General features: G+C 29.0%; 2 protein-coding genes across 4 annotated transcripts; one reads left to right on the top strand and one right to left on the bottom strand.

Moving 5' to 3' along the window:
- Positions 1-394: 394 nt before the first annotated feature.
- LOC105251697 (anaphase-promoting complex subunit 1) lies at positions 395-11,236 on the bottom strand. Of its 2 annotated transcripts, none has more exons than XM_011258668.3 (22): positions 10,979-11,236; positions 10,238-10,381; positions 9,728-10,045; positions 9,472-9,542; positions 8,394-8,503; positions 7,981-8,250; positions 7,304-7,700; positions 6,824-7,013; positions 6,338-6,743; positions 5,237-6,226; positions 4,884-5,134; positions 4,410-4,668; positions 3,621-4,124; positions 3,268-3,475; positions 2,637-2,957; positions 2,316-2,544; positions 2,031-2,236; positions 1,524-1,863; positions 1,204-1,387; positions 812-1,111; positions 607-735; positions 395-503 (listed from the first exon to the last, which is right to left on the bottom strand). In XM_011258668.3, the coding sequence occupies exons 1-22, from the start codon at positions 11,000-11,002 to the stop codon at positions 412-414; spliced, it is 5,943 nt and encodes a 1,980-aa protein (XP_011256970.2). In that variant the 5' UTR covers positions 11,003-11,236; the 3' UTR covers positions 395-411. The 2 variants fall into 2 exon arrangements, with proteins under 2 accessions (XP_011256970.2, XP_025269494.1); XM_025413709.1 differs by having other exon boundaries at positions 10,262-10,381.
- A 410-nt stretch (positions 11,237-11,646) lies between these two features.
- On the top strand, positions 11,647-16,367 carry LOC105251699 (Golgi SNAP receptor complex member 1). 2 transcript variants are annotated; one of them, XM_011258672.3, is made up of 6 exons: positions 11,647-11,876; positions 12,297-12,472; positions 12,557-12,738; positions 12,844-12,912; positions 13,018-13,300; positions 16,211-16,367. In XM_011258672.3, the coding sequence occupies exons 1-5, from the start codon at positions 11,843-11,845 to the stop codon at positions 13,253-13,255; spliced, it is 699 nt and encodes a 232-aa protein (XP_011256974.1). In that variant the 5' UTR covers positions 11,647-11,842; the 3' UTR covers positions 13,256-13,300; positions 16,211-16,367. The 2 variants fall into 2 exon arrangements, with proteins under 2 accessions (XP_011256974.1, XP_011256973.1); XM_011258671.3 differs by lacking the exon at positions 16,211-16,367 and having other exon boundaries at positions 13,018-13,594.
- Positions 16,368-16,378: the final 11 nt, after the last annotated feature.

Here is a 16,378-nt window from a genome sequence, read left to right as displayed (position 1 = left end):
TATAAATGATATTTATTTTTATTGATAATATGTTAGTATATATAATGTCAATAAGATGTAAATGTTTCATGTTAGTTGTGCATTAAATGAAATTTTACAAAACATGCTAGTGTCAAATCAAGTATATATAATAAATGTCAAGTAAAGATCTTTTTCTCTTAATTTTATTCTTGTAACTTATAAATTTTTGTTAAATGTTTAATGTGATAAAGTTTTAATAGTTATTCATTTAAATATTTTTGTTATAATAAGATCAACAATATATTATTTTAATCTGATAATTCAGCATTTTTTGTAATAGCATTTTTAAAAATAATAAGTAAAAAATGAAAAAGTCACCATTTAAAAAAAGAAAAAAATTTTTTTTAATAGAAAGCTTTGAATATACATATGTGTATCACAGTATACATTTTACTTACAAATTGATTGTAAAATTTTATACAATTTGTATAATGTTATATTTGATATATCAGAGGAGCGTTGCGTTGTCGTAATCCAATTCGCTAAAAAATCATTGAAATAAAGAATGTGATTATTAGATACAAATATATAGTACACATATAAATATAATATTAAAAAAAATTATTATTATATGAAACAACTTACAGATTATTTTATCATCAATTGGATATGGTATACCATAGAATATAAAATAAGCGCACATTCTAGCTAGAGATACAGTATCAGCTTGTACCATTCCATTAGTTAGATATTGTTTAAATAAAGGCTTCATGTCTATGGAAAATAGAGAAAAAAATAAATCAAATATGATAAGATCAGGAATTACATTGCAATATATGTTAATAATTACCATGCTCCCATTTATCAAGAATAACAGCTGTTTTCTGTTTAATCGCAAGCATACTTTCCAAACTGAGTAACAGATTCGCATCATCTATAGAATTAATTCTTTTTGACAGTTGTGATGAAAGAAGTTTTATTTGCCATATTGAAAAGCTATTTGGTTTTTCCTCAATAACTTTCAGATTTTTAATTATACGTAACCATAATGGTATAAGATTTACTTTATCCTTTGTAATGCATTCATACACAATTATCGCAAATACATGAAGAAAATATCGTTCAAATTCCGGCATTTCCCATTGGGAACCTGTAAATTTACAAATAATGTCAATAAAAATGTCACTATTTAAAATACATTGCTTGGAATATATAATTGAGAAGTACAATTAAATCTCATACCATTTTGTAATGAATACTTGATGTTCTCGGAAGGATTGATTTCTTTCTTAGACCATTGTAAAAAATATGTTATTATGTTCAGTACAGTTTTATCATTTGTAAACGATGTAACGTACTCTGGCCGAGCAGCCCATGCAACTGCATTTTCCGTCGTTAAAGTTTGGGCCACTAAGCTTCTAAATCCCTATAATAAAATGTGTGAGAAAATAATTATTTATAACTTTTTCTTATATTAATATTTATATTTATCGATCATTGAAAACTAAATAATGAAAAAGAGAAATATGTATAAATATAAGATTAAAGTAATAATATCTTACACGGGGATCTTCCAGATATGATAAACAACCAGCTCTTTGCTTAATACTTAAGAAATCGTGTCTTTCCAACATATTTTCTAATTGTTGCCAGTTATGATGTTTCTCAAATATAATTGTCCAATATCTTGTATCTTTTAATTCAATTTTTTTCAAATTACACAGCTGTGGTAATAAACAGGGTGCTTGTAAACTAATCTCTTGTCCTTCAGCTTCCCTATCAGTCTCGAATGTTAAATGTATTGTGGCATAGCAATACTGACCAGTATCTATGTCTCTTGGTAAAATAATACGTGGTTCAGCTGCTAATACATACAAGTGACGCAATGCTTGTAAATGATATCTGTCAAAATAAAAATGTAATAGCGAAATAATAAATCTTGTTTAAATGAAATTTCCTATAGTAAGTTTTTATAATCTAAGAAAAAAAATATAAATTATAATTTGTTCATTTTTATTGAAGTGTAAAGAATTATGCAATAGCGTGGATAAAATACATAATACAAATACCTGTTGTCGTTGCTGTGAGTTGGAAATTTTGGAAAAAGCGAAATTATAAGAGCTGCGACTGCATTTGGACTATTAGAAAGAGTGTATCTCCCACCGCCTAAGAAAAGAAGACCGAGGGCCATATGCGTTGCCAAATGAGAACCGTACGTGACAACGCCGCTGGCAGGTCCTATGCGAGTGCGTATGTGTCTGCATATTCTTATAATCTGTATATATATTTTATACAACATATATTAAATAGTCAATAAATTTTCCGTTATAACTGTTATGAATATCAAGACTTACATCCAAATCACCGGTACCCGCCATTATCACTGCAGTTGAAAGCAAAACAACGTTCAGACATGTTTCAACAGTTGATTTGCCAGCTAATTCGGCTATAGTTTTATGTGACAATGCCGTAAACATTTGAGCATAATTGTATAAAGTCTTGAAAGCATTTTTATTAGCAGTGCCTGCGTATCTTAATCCCAATGCCATGCAAGCACCAGCTATAATGTTGCAGTAAGCCTGACTATAAATTGTATATTATTAATAACAAAATCAGATAATAAAGATATAAACAACTTACAAATGCTTTAAAAAATACAAGATATGATCACTCACTTGATAGTTTCCAAATCCACATTCTGTGTAATTTCCGGCGTAGGCTTTTGCAATCTGTATTTGTAAACGATATTAGGTACGTGACTAGAAACCCACGATTTGGTTGGTTCGATATCATCCCATAAAATTAGCGACTTTGCGAGCACTCGTAACAGCAGAAAATCTGGCCTTACGAATTCTAATAAATACTGCGTATCGGGAGGTTGCATCCACTCGGCTACTGCACGATTTCCAGTATTAAAATACATTAATCCTAAAGCTATTGTTGCTCCCGGGCTTGTTACATCGATATTTATCGAATCTCCTTCTCGTATTTGATAACTACAAAAAAATGAAAAAGTTTAATTTATGAATTCTTAAAAATTTGAACATCATAATATAATAAATGTTCGTAAGAATAAATTTGTCTACTTTATTTCAAAAGTTTGTTCTTTGCAGAAAATAAATTATTTGTTTTAATTTTAAATTTTCCGAGATATCGAAAATTATCGAAAAGGTATCTTTATTTTTTTTCAAAGTATTATTTTTGTTTTGAATTGTGTGAAATATTGTATATATAACTTAGTGGATTCTTATTTCTTGCGAACTTATATATTCACTTCTTAAAGGAATTAAAGAACAATGATTATACCTGGGGGACTTGTATTTATCTTTTTGTGCTCCAGAAAAAGGTCTTGTGTATCCACCAACCATGTAATAATGTAAAGTATCGGGTATACTTGCAGGTACATCCGCTCCACCACCAGAACCAAGTATAACTAAACCCAATGCTAATCCTGCTGTCAAGGAATATGATTCACGATCCACACAATTTTTCATTTCAGGCCCTGGAGGTCTACCTATAAAGACAAATTTTTATATTAAGATATGTTAATACATATTTTGCATATTGAAAAGTATATATCTAACAAAGAGAAAAAACAATTCAACAAACTTTTATCTTCTATTTGATTTAAAATTCATTTTGATATATATTATAATTACCAATTTCAGATAATAAAGCATGTGAAATATGTCTATGAGCAGTTCCTTGGTACACGAGACCAACACCCATTAATGCCGCTATTTGAACATTCTGTTGTACATTTAATTCGATACTCGTCGGTGGCAAAAGCGTTTCTACGTGTAACGATAATAGCTTAGTCATAGATACGTTCATTGTACCGCGATGTGTTGCTGACAAGCCAAGCAAGAGTCCAACACTGGTAGCTTCATGGCAATCAGCTAAATATTCATATGTACTTAAAGGAGCTAAATTTTTAAGATGTCCGTTTAAACCGAGAGCCATTAAAAATCCTGAGTGTTCTACCCCGTATTCACCCTGTTGCTGTTTATTGTACACTATCCATGTCGAATCAATGTTTGCGGCATCTGGATGAATACACAGGCCTGCAGCTACGCCGTTATGAAATAATGGCCACAGATTCATATTTGGTGCAACATCTATGTGAGTTAACTCGACGGTATTTCCACGGGGAGGTGCCTTGCCTAATGAGAATAAAAAGCAAGTTAGTTTTTCAATAATAATTAGTTAAATACATTATTTTTTCATAACTGCAAAAGCGTGTTTTTCGCATAATAACTTTCAACACATTTATTCGTTTTAATTTAGTTTTTTATCTATGAAATAAATGTATATTTATGCTGTAAAAAACGAAAATAGATAAGAATAGAGTGGAAAGAGCATGGAAAGAGGAAACTTATAATTCATAAAAACTTAATATTCATAAAAAATATAAACTTGAAGTTCTACATAAAATAATATAATCATACCTGTCAAGCATAATCGTGGAATAGGTAATTGTTCTGTTATCATTGGTGTGGAAGTTCTCAATGTAAACATGCCTCTAGCTACAGGCAATGCCATTGTTCTTGTGCATAATGTATGCAGATGCCTCTCTTGTTCTTCTATAAATTCATGATCACTTACATTTGATCTTTGAACTATTGCGATTTTTACTGGTTTTGAGGAATTGAGCAATCTTCGCACTTCAGCGACTCTATGATCCTTACTAAATCTCAACTTTAATATCTACAAAAACAAATAGAATACAAGATAAGAATTGTAAGTTTAATATATAGAACAAACTATAAAAATGTTAGCTATATATGTGAAGCATTCTGTATAAAAAGAAAAAATGACATATGATCAAAATTAGATATCACAAAAAAATTTATATGATAACATTTTGTAAAACATGTATAGAAGAAGAAATATAACGTGAGAAAGCATGCATATATATATACCATATCATCAAATTCCATGCCATCATCATGTTCATCCTTTATTCCATAATCCTTTGTTTCGCCGTCAATATATTGTAATCTTGACGATGATTTTAAATGCTTATCCAATGCGGCTAAATCTTGACGATCCACGAGTTCATATGCATGCATAGGCCAATTTGATGGTGGACATTCTCTACATCTATGCATAACATCTTTTATCATTAGAGATATCGCAGGTGGTAATATTTCGAGATCTTCTTTAGTCATACCTAAAATTAATTACAAGTCTATTTTATATTTTTGGAGATAGAAAGAAGAAAATAACATTTCCTACAATTTCCAAGTATCTATTGTAAAGACAGTGATCTTACCCATTTCATGATACATTAATATTATTCTATCTGTTGCAGGCTTCTCCATTTTTTTCCATATCTCTTTATCAGATTTGCCTCCATTTTCTTGAAGATCGATGCGACTTCCAGCAGGTATAATTAATTTAATATACTTCTCCATTTCTATTACATCAACGCGGTTTTCATTCGCCACAAGTACTGTTAAATATATTACATTTCTCGTTCTTCGATTAACATGACTTAGATATGGGAATGCATTTGTCTCTATTCCATTTAGCATACTGTTCAATGTTTCAAATATGTTCGGCGGTTTTCGAGGAATATAATTTGGAATTGTTATTTTCTGTAGATCCGAGTCACTAATCTGAGACTTTACGCTTTTTAAATAAGATAACGATGGAGAATCAAGAAAATAATGGTGAGCGTACATCTCAAATTTTAAATCTATGCTCAATTGATACAATAATTGCCCGAGCAATGGTAAACTTTCCAATATAACACTGTTTAATTTCAATTCCTCATATAAGAGATGAAGAGAAAATAAAACAAGCGGAAGATGTGGATATAAAGCGGCTTGTACATTTATTTTACCGATGTTATTTGATTCTGCAGCATTTTTGGGAATTGTGCAAAGAAAGCTGGATATCTTTTGACTATTCAGTATATTCGAGATAAAAAATTGAGAATTTTTAAATTCGTTTGATTCCAATATGTACAGCCAATCATCTACAGATCCACAATTGTTGGTTTTCTGTTTTTTAGGAAGCACTGTAGGACTATTACTATTATATTCTGTAAATTGATCTTTCTCATTATTTCGTATTAAGTGTAGTTTCTCCACATCGTATCCCAATAATGTAAACAGAACCACAAGGAAGAGATCCCATTCTTGCGCCGGTGAAAAATCTTGCGGACCAGGAGCGTTTCTAGCGCCGTACCATTTAACCAATAATTGCATTGCTAAGTCTCTTTGAAGTACACTTCGCAATGTATGTAAACATTTAGTAACTATAAAAGATATATTTATAATCGTATTTTGTAAACTTTATAAAATGTATTAATTTGCTCATATTCTTATATATTCAATAATATTTTGCGCGAGAACGTGTACTTACTTACCTAAAGGAGATGTACTAGATACGGGTAATGTTATACGAAAGTATTGTTTCTTTCCGCATTCCACGGTAATCTCATTGCCTACAGCATCTTTCAATGCAAGAAAATTTGTATCCAGTAATGAATTTTCTAAAAGAATCGGTGGACGGGCGCAATTACCACCTACAGGGCTTAGTAAATGCATACTCTCTTCAAATTTAACTTCATGTGAAGGTGCACAATTTTGACAAATCAAGGAACTTCGTCTCGGAAATGGAGATGCAATCTTAGAATTACTATTTGATAAAAAGTAATTACTGCCTGTAAGATTGGACAGTATACCAGACATGTGTAATTTGCCCACACATGTAACTCCTGTATATAATGCTATACCATTTGATAAATCTACAATTGCTATCATGTGCAAATTCTGCAAAAAATAGGATTTCTTATGCAACTTATATAAGTATCAAATTATATTAATATAAAAAGAATCTAATATGTACTAACTGATAAATTAACAGCATCCTTGGCCGCAATGTTTGTTATCATTCCGAAAATGATTTGTTGTTGTTTATTAGTCTTTTCTAATCTGACTAGAAAAAGTTGCAAACGATTTGGAACCAAATAGCCCAAATAAGTCTGTCCAACAAGATCTGATGTTAAGAAAACCTTTGATGCACGACCATAAACAATATCTCTAGAAAAATAATGACGAGTATCATACCATGTAGAATATTAAAAAATGTATGTTTATCCTTTGACATTTGAAAATATAAAAATGTATCTTGCTTTTAAAAATAAATGAGAAAGAATAAAAAAATATATAGTCACAAAGCTTATAACTCTACATGGAAAATTATTTAAGTAAATGTAAATCTATAGATTCAAATCTTTTTTTTCAAATTATTATTCTACTGCATATAATAAAAAAATAAAACTTAAACTATTAATTCAAGTTTCTCAATAATACAAACTTTCGTTACTTACTTTGATATACCTACGTTTTCTGTCCATACATGTTCAAGACAAACCTCAGGATATAAAGGTTTGCTTGCAATTGCAGCACCTTTCAATTGAACATTGTTGTAACTAGTAATTGGACTATGTATTTGACTCGAGGTAGTTATCATAACTGTCTGATGTAATCTGTTATAGATATTTGAATTTGTTGGTACTCCAAGCAAAGGAGATAAAGCTGCTGAATGCGTGGGCGATTGACAACGAGAAATGGTAGCCATCGAGCTTTGCGAGCGTGAGTGCTGCTGCTGCTGAGGAGATGGTCCACCTGAAGCGGTACTATAAGAGCCAGTACGCGATCCGAATGGAGTATTAGATAGTCCCAGACCTATACCAGTATTGTTACTCATTTGTAAATTTGGAATTCCTGCAATACATTTATTCACACATATAGATTTTATTAATTTTCTTTAAACAATCTCTTATTTGTATTTAACTTTACCATAATATATTTGTGATAACTGTAGCAATTTTATATTTAATAGTATAAAAGCGCATTACATCGACGAATTGTAAAAAAAATTATTATGCACAATAAAATATTTATATATATTATGATAAAATTAAATCCAGAAAATTATACACATATATGTGTGTGAGTGTGTGCGCACACGCGTATTAGCAATTATATATGAATATATTTTTACCAAGAAGAAAAGGACTTTGATGTCCCTTGTTGGTGCAACTTTTATTGATGGATAAATTGCTGCCAACATTTAATGATGACATGTTAACTGAATGATTTAGTAAACTCGTATCGTTAATTCCACAAACTATTTGGCATTCTTCTGCTAAAGCTTTGCGAATCTTGTAAACTGAATGCAAGCCGGACTTTGTATCATATATGACTGCAAAGGATGGTTCTGAACTAGTGAATATAATTTGTTGACTTGATTCATTCATGTACGACAAAGATCCTAAAATATTTAATTTTATATATAATGTATTAAAAATTAATCTAGCCTTAATTTATTATCATGTAAATAATATATGTGATATAAATATATGATATTTTGCATGATTTATTAATTCAATATTTAAATTTTAAGAAAATATTTACCATGTTTAATAAGCAGAGGACAAATCTCATCTAAAGGATGCATTAATGAAAAGGCAACAGGTAAATTATCATTTTGATTTGGTAATCTGCTGTTTTCAAAAGATATATATCTGAAAATACAAGCTACATTGAAATTAGACATCAATATTATGATTATAAATAAAATATAAACATGTAAGAATAAAATGAATATATTTATAAAGTTATTATTCAAATATCACTAAATTATATATTTATATATACTTAAATACATATATATATATTATATATATATATATATATATATATATATATATATACATGTATTATATATTTATATATAATATATATTTTACATATTATATATTTATATACACAGCGTGTCTGGAAAATCGCCCGCAGTACTTCGAGAAGTGATTCGGGATCGAAAAAGAAGGAAAAAAGCTATATTCAAATTTAAATTTAAATTAAAAAATTTGAATTTAAATTTTAAATTTCAACTTTCAAATATAAATTTAAAAACTTGAATTTAAAAATTTGAATTAAAAATTTAAATTTGAAAATTTAAATTTAAAAATTTGAATTTAAAAATTTGAATTTAAAATTTGAATTCAAAAATTTGAATTTAAAAATTTAAATTTAAATTTAAATTTGAAAATTTGAATTTAAAATTTGAATTTAAAAATTTGAATTTAAAAATTTGAATTTAAAAATTTGAATTTAAAATTTGAATTTAAAATTTGAATTCAAAAATTTAAATTTAAAAATTTGAATTTAAAATTTAAATTTGAATTTAAATTTGAAATTTAAATTTGAAAATTTAAATTTAAAAATTTGAATTTAAAATTTAAATTTGAAAATTTGAATTTAAATTTGAAATTTAAATTTGAAAATTTAAATTTAAAAATTTGAATTTAAAAATTTAAATTAAAAAGTTTTCAAATTTAAATTTTAAATGTTTATATAGCTTTTTTCTTTCTTTTTGAGTCCCGAATCATTTCTTGAAGTATTGCAGGCGATTCTCCGGACACCATGTATATTTAAATAATTATTATATACATATATATATTCAAATATCATAAATTATGTATTTATATACCTTGAATCTATAATTGGCACTTGACATTTTTCAAGTATAATTCCATATTTTGTCGGCCATACTGCAGAAACCTAAATCAATTAATATATTTACAATGGTGATAAATTAATATTTATATTTCATTTAATAATTGTATTAATAATTTTACAAGCAGCTATTTTCAGAAAATATATATAAATAATTTCTTTGATATAATAAATTTTTCCTCAATATGAATCAAGAATATCATCAAATTATTCCCATTTTCTGTCTTTACCTGAAATTGTAAAGTAGAAACATAATCTTCGCCACATTCTGTAAAAACCTTAAGAGTATACGAATCAAGCAGGCAGATACATTCTAAAGATTTGTGAATAGAATCTTCAGCTTTATATTCTTTGCCTTTAGTTAAATGATCTGGAATGCTTGTATGAAATGTACACCAAAGTGCATGCTTAATATCTGTTTCACATGTATAAGTTGCTTCGAGTACTCGGGTATTTTGATTGCCTTTACAATGAACAGCAACTTTACCAGAATAATATAATTCTTCTTCTCCGCATGTTTTATTACTGCGTACCAGCCATGTTTCTTTCTAAATATAATTTTTTCATTCAGTATTACTTCAAGATAAATGAAAAAAATAAAATTATGGGAGATGGCAGTTATTAGGAGATATAATTTTTTTTTAAGTTAGCAATATAAAAAAACATTGTTAATTGTAATCTATTCTTTTTATCTCCTTATAACACCATTCTCATTTCTTTACTGTCCTCCAAAATCTTACAGGAGACTTTTCCGATATATTTACTTCACTGAACTTTTTTAGTAAAATATTTTCTCCACAAGTTGTTCGATTATTAGATAACTGTTGACTAATTAATGATCCAGGATGCTTCAAGATTATCTGTCGGCCACCTGGCGTATATTCCTAAAAAAAAATAAATAAATAAAGTATATGCATGTATATAATTATTATTTTATTAGAACTTAAAGATTGACATAATTACAAATTATTGTTTACACATATTTGTCTCAGTAAATCTTGGAAATACAAGCAAAATGAGAAGAGAAATTTCAATACAAATCAGTACATAATTTGGTATTTAATGTTTTAATCTGTATTTGGATCATTATTAATCTAAATAAAATAATGTGTTCTGATACAAGCTGATGTAAACAAAAGTCATGTGCAGTAGACCTAACCAAAGCTTGAAAATTATGACAGAAAAACAATATATAGAGATCTGTCTAAAATAAAACAAAGGGAACAAATAATAAATCACTTGTATATAGAATATTCCTACAGTGATATATTATTAGAGAGATTAGAGAGAGTTTTTAGTGAGAAAAAGAGAAAAATTTAGCAATCATATGTCTTTACATTATCCTGCGAAAGTGTTTTAAAACAAATGCTTTTGTTTATATTTATATTGTTAAAAAAGTGCATTTGCTTAATTGTTTCAATTGTACGATTAAATATATACAATGATTAAATATATGTAAAATTTATAACAATCCACTTTACCACCGGTTCTGAGGCGGCGATCATCTTCTCCCTGGTTTCATCCAGATTTGCTGACTATATTTACGAATACGCGAAGAATCAATACTCCCCAACTTGTTTCTTAAACAATGTTGTATACAAACAGTACAAAACAACGCGATAAAGGTTCTCGTGAGACAAATCGTACACAAATCATGAAAAACCACACCATCTTCGAGAAGTACCGTCCAGAGAGAAGCCTGAGAGAGGCTATACCGGCGTTTTTCGTGGAACAATAAAACGCATCAAATTATGACTTTACCAGCAGTAGCAAAAAATGGATGTACAATAGAATCGAATTAACCGACAGAGTTATCGAAAAGTGAATATGGATATGTGTTTTTAATTTCTAAAAGTGGAGATAATGGCGCTACTAAACGTCTAAACTGGCTACTGTCAAAAATATGCACATAAACAAATGTGCGTAGACACAAGTTTTGGCTAATCAGAAAAATTTGGCTAATTGAAAAATAACAATTATCATTTGAAAAAATATATTAAAAATAAATATGGTCTGTATACTGACAGCTATTATAAATATATGTATAGATTTATGTAAGGAGACACGCGATTTTTAATTTGGCACACACCACTACTTGTCACGTGGCATACGTTTAGTTTACGACTTACGCGAATAAATTCAGACGGCGCTGAAAGTCGTATTTTTTTTTTTCCGGAAGAGAAATCTGTCGAATCGCTATACTTGTCATTACTTGTCATCTGCTGATCGTTACATTGCATTTTCTGTTTTGTCGAATTATTCCGGGATAAAGAACACACATACGGAAGGAAACGTGTTATGTGACATTTTATGCATTGGATGCGTGCATTTGCGATTCGCAATAAATGGCCAACTCGCAGGACGTAATCGACTGGGAAGGTAGATGTAGCGAAACTCTTGTATGCGTGACATTAGTTTTTGTTTACATTGTAATGTATTGCGCGTAAATTTTTCCAAAAGATGTACTTTTAATTTACGATGTATATCTTTAAGATACTTAATGTTATCTTCTCAGAGCTATCGCCAATGTTTTTAAATTATTTTTGATACGTTTGTAATCTCACATATCTTTCTCATTGCATTTTTTGTGCAATAATAATACACAATGTTTTTGTTTCTTTTTTTATATATATATTGGATAAAATTTGCGATAGTGTACAACTTATTTTAAATTTTAAATATATTGAATACAAATAAACACATGTAAAAAAGAGCAGATTAGAAATGCAAAAATGCTTTTCATATCTGGCACAAAAATTACAAAGGATTAGTACGTAGAACTAATGACAAATGTTGTAGATCTCAGGAAGCAGGCGAGACATTTAGAAAATGAAATTGATGCAAAATTAGTAGCATTCAGTAAGCTGGGTATAAATACAAGTGCTAGACATGTTAATGCAGATGAGATTCCTCTTCTGGATGAGGAACAGGTATTTGAAAACATGGCATCGGAGATAGAGACACTGCTTTCCAAAGTAGGTTTTTTTTTTCGTTCCTTCCTTTCACGTATCTTTAAACAGTATAAACATATTTTTATTAATCAAGTACAATTAATATAGTTACTTTTCATAAACGAAAGGATGAGCGAATTACAGCCAAATGGAGCAGCTATGTTGCATACGATGCAACGTCACAAGGAGATATTGAAAGATTATAAACTGGAATTTAACAAGATTAGAAATAATTTTATGGCTAGAAAAGATCGCGAGGATCTCCTAGGCAGCGTTCGTAAAGAAATAGAGTAAGTACAAATTGTTTGTCATTATTCCCAATGTTATACATTATATAACAAGTAATTTTGTACCAATAAAAATTACATAAAATCACATTTATATCTATTCCATAGCAATTATAAAAGTGCGAGTGGACTAAATCGACGCGAAATGTACCTCAAAGAAAACCAGCATATTCATAAGTAAGTCAATCTTGCAACAATGCTAAATAAGATGTATATTTCATTAATATGTCATTATAAACATTTTTTGGTATATCTGCACATATATTATTACTTTATTTTTAGCTCCGATCGATTAATAAACGATCAAATAAGCATAGCCATGGAAACACGAGATCATTTAATGTCTCAGAGACACGTATTCAAACGTATACGAACCAAATTCAATGATATCTCCAATCGATTTCCTGCGGTGAACAGTTTACTGCAAAGGATAAATTTACGTAAGAGAAGAGATTCTGTTATTCTCGGCCTCGTCATTGGAGTTTGCACATTCTTGATGCTTTTGTATGCCTTTCATTAAACAAGATTCATATCAATACCAAAAAAAACCTTCCATTATCTGCAGGTAACGATTATTTCAGTGAAATATACATACACATAACAATCATTTCAATGGGAATATACATATACTTTAAGAGGTATTATTGAATTTAATGAATATAGGGAAATCTTAGTATATAGGGTATGTGAAATTATATAAGTGCGATTATATATCGCGAAAAAGTATATTCGACTAGAGTGCAAAGAACGTTTATGTGTACAGTTTTTTTATACTGAAGTGCAAAAGTGGAATATGCGATATAAGTAAAACTCCAATCTATGTTTGACACATTAAGCTAATAAATGTTAAAATATGTAATCTTTGTTCTAAATTGCACTTTTTAATTATTTAGATCTAGCTGATTTTATCAATTTTTTTTTAAACGCACAATTAAATCATGGTTTATTTACATCTTTTTTTTTGATGATTAACCTTCTTCCTCCATGAAAAACTAGGACATCCTTTAATAGAGCGATTTGCACAATTTGCAGTAAAATTATTGTATTTCATATATAAACCCATATTTTCTTTTACTTTGCATTGTGTAATACATCATTAAATAACAAAAAGAAAATCAAAATTATCAAGTGTTTTTGAAAATTGAAATTGCGTATCTTGATCGATTTAACATAGAATAGTAACGCCTTAACAAAAAAATTTTCAGACGCGAAAGATGGGTATTTCGAGTAAGAATTATTGATTTTACGTACACAGAGACATTTATACATATGCATATATACACAGCACACTCGTTCGACTCGTCATCCGTGAAAAAAAACAGCACATTACAAAAGGAATAATTCTTTCACTAGAAAGCGCGACGCCTGTTTCCACGTATACTAGATATCACATTTATAAGTCGCGTCTGCAAAGACAGGAACTCATGCGAGATAATAATTGTAAAAAATATCAAATATCAAACAGCATCTCCTACGTCCTAAAGTTTCGTTTTACAATCTTCAATATGTACATTCCGCATTTAACTTTATATAATCATCATCGAGTTACCAAATTTATTATCATCTATATTGATAATTGCATCTTTGAATCGAGTTTTGAATTGAATGATGTAAACAAAACCAAAAAAGTATCTTCGAATCATATATTTAATTTTACGTTTTCCATATTTTGTTAAAATAATTAAAATAATTCCATATTTTGTTAAAGTAATGTAATAATAATTAATATCACGTGTTATAAATACTTGATAGCAACTAAAGGAATTAAATCTATGATAAATCTATGATAAATCTCGTTAAATATTGCATTTTTTTAATCGCAAAAAATCATCATAGATCGAGAATATTTATATATTATATTATACGATCAAATGTGTGTGGTGGTGTGTATTATTGCCCATTTTTTATCTTCCTTATAAATGCAATATATAGTTATTTGTAGATTGTATATTGTAGATTTGCAGTCTCTATTGCTGTATATTACGATGAAACAATTCCTCCCGACGCGAGAAACCGTGGAAACAGGTGAACGATGAATATCTCTATTATCAGACGCATTATGCGCGCACATTCTTAAAAATTAAATCACTAAAATAAGAATTCTAATCACGAATCGATTCTAATAACTGTTCCGACTGTATTCTACGCTCTACAAAAAGTCTGCATCTCATCTATCATAATAAGAGAAGATGGATATCGCGAGGCCTATATCATTAGTAATTTTTCCTCGAAACTTCACACTCGTTCAAAACTTGTTCAGACGTACAAACAGACATCATCTACATACATTCAGTGTACATACAGGCCGCACTGGTTACTAGTATATGCATCTGAATATAAATATATCGGCTGTATACGTTATTTCGATCTAACTCTTTTTTCCATTGTTTTAAGGCTAATTAATAGGTGGAGATCGTCGAGAGACGAGGCATCGCCTTGAACAATTTCGAATAGTATCTTGTTAAAGCTACACTATTGATCGAAATACAGCATCATATATTTTTTGTTTACTTCAATTTTGTTACACTTTCAGTAAAATTTCACAAAAAATATATAAATTTAAAAATTCAAAGAAAAATATACTGATATATCTATCTTAGAAAAATAAAATTTTATGTAAAAGAATACTATAAACTTGATTTTTGCATCTTTGATAGTATGTAGACTTTAATGATAATTTATATAAAATTTAAAATATAGTTCATCATTTATTGGGACTGTAACTTTACTTCCACAAAGTGATACATAGAATAAAGTTAACATAATAAAAATTAACTTCTTTTTAATTGATTTGTTTTGTCACAATAAATAAAAAAAGAAAGGAAAAAAATAAAAAAACGCGTGTAACTTGGCACATGTATAGTGAGTCACATTTTTCAAATTCTATGAAATAGGGAAAAACAAGTATATTTGCAACATGTATATGTCATATTTACCTCGTCTCCCTACATCTGGGATGTTATTAATGGTAGTTTTGTAATTTTATGTATGTGTATGTGTGTGTACAGCATTAGTATAGTATTAGCAGTAATTTTTATAGTGATACGGGTAGCTATAGCAACTGTAGCAGTAGCACGTGTAAAATTGCTTTTTTTCAATTGATTGCTGATTTAACAATCGAAACAATCGAAATAAAAACGCTAAAACAAAAAAGCTATGTATACGCTATCGCGTATACATATTTTGTGCTTTCCAAAGAAAATCACAATATTCTAAATCATCTTGTCAACCAATCTTATTTTTAATTAATTCGTTCTACTGATAATTATCGCTTTTAACCAAATTTACTGGCACTATGTTCCAGTGAAAACAATCGATAGTCATCGAACGTTATTTGCTATAGGCTAAATAATTAAATAAACTGAATGAACGCGTCTTGAATCATATGATTAAATTCCCGTTAAATTCACATTTTCTAAATGAAAAAACGCATTCTCTATGCGTTGTCCAATTACACTTCTCTCGTTTCTTTTAGGACACAGCCAAAATGAATGGAATCTGTATTCCCTCTACTGTACGCCACACGCTACGTCTACTAAAAATCTCTTGGTGAAAATATAAGTAACGGCGACGATGTAAAAAATAAACTTCCTCTTCCTAATGTAACAGGGAGCGAGAAAGGGGAGGACGCATATGTATATCT

This window comes from Camponotus floridanus, unplaced genomic scaffold, assembly GCF_003227725.1.
Source record: "Camponotus floridanus strain SB8 unplaced genomic scaffold, Cflo_v7.5 scaffold7, whole genome shotgun sequence".
NCBI lineage: Eukaryota > Metazoa > Arthropoda > Insecta > Hymenoptera > Formicidae > Camponotus > Camponotus floridanus.
The sequence above is the reverse complement of the archived record's forward strand: the minus strand, read 5'-3'. Positions and strand labels throughout refer to the sequence as shown.

What these genes read in the sequence shown, in the direction of transcription:
- LOC105251697 (XM_011258668.3), bottom strand. Translation starts at nt 11,002, where the DNA reads ATGATCGCCGCCTCAGAACCGGTG. An exon ending in TCCTCTGCTTATTAAACATG is followed by an intron (nt 8,251 to 8,393) that starts GTAAATATTTTC and finishes TAAATATTTTAG; the next exon opens with GATCTTTGTCGTACATGAAT. An exon ending in AATTGATGATAAAATAATCT is followed by an intron (nt 504 to 606) that starts GTAAGTTGTTTC and finishes ATGATTTTTTAG; the next exon opens with CGAATTGGATTACGACAACG.
- LOC105251699 (XM_011258672.3), top strand. Translation starts at nt 11,843, where the DNA reads ATGGCCAACTCGCAGGACGTAATCGACTGGGAAG. An exon ending in GGACGTAATCGACTGGGAAG is followed by an intron (nt 11,877 to 12,296) that starts GTAGATGTAGCG and finishes CAAATGTTGTAG; the next exon opens with ATCTCAGGAAGCAGGCGAGA. An exon ending in AGCGTTCGTAAAGAAATAGA is followed by an intron (nt 12,739 to 12,843) that starts GTAAGTACAAAT and finishes TCTATTCCATAG; the next exon opens with CAATTATAAAAGTGCGAGTG.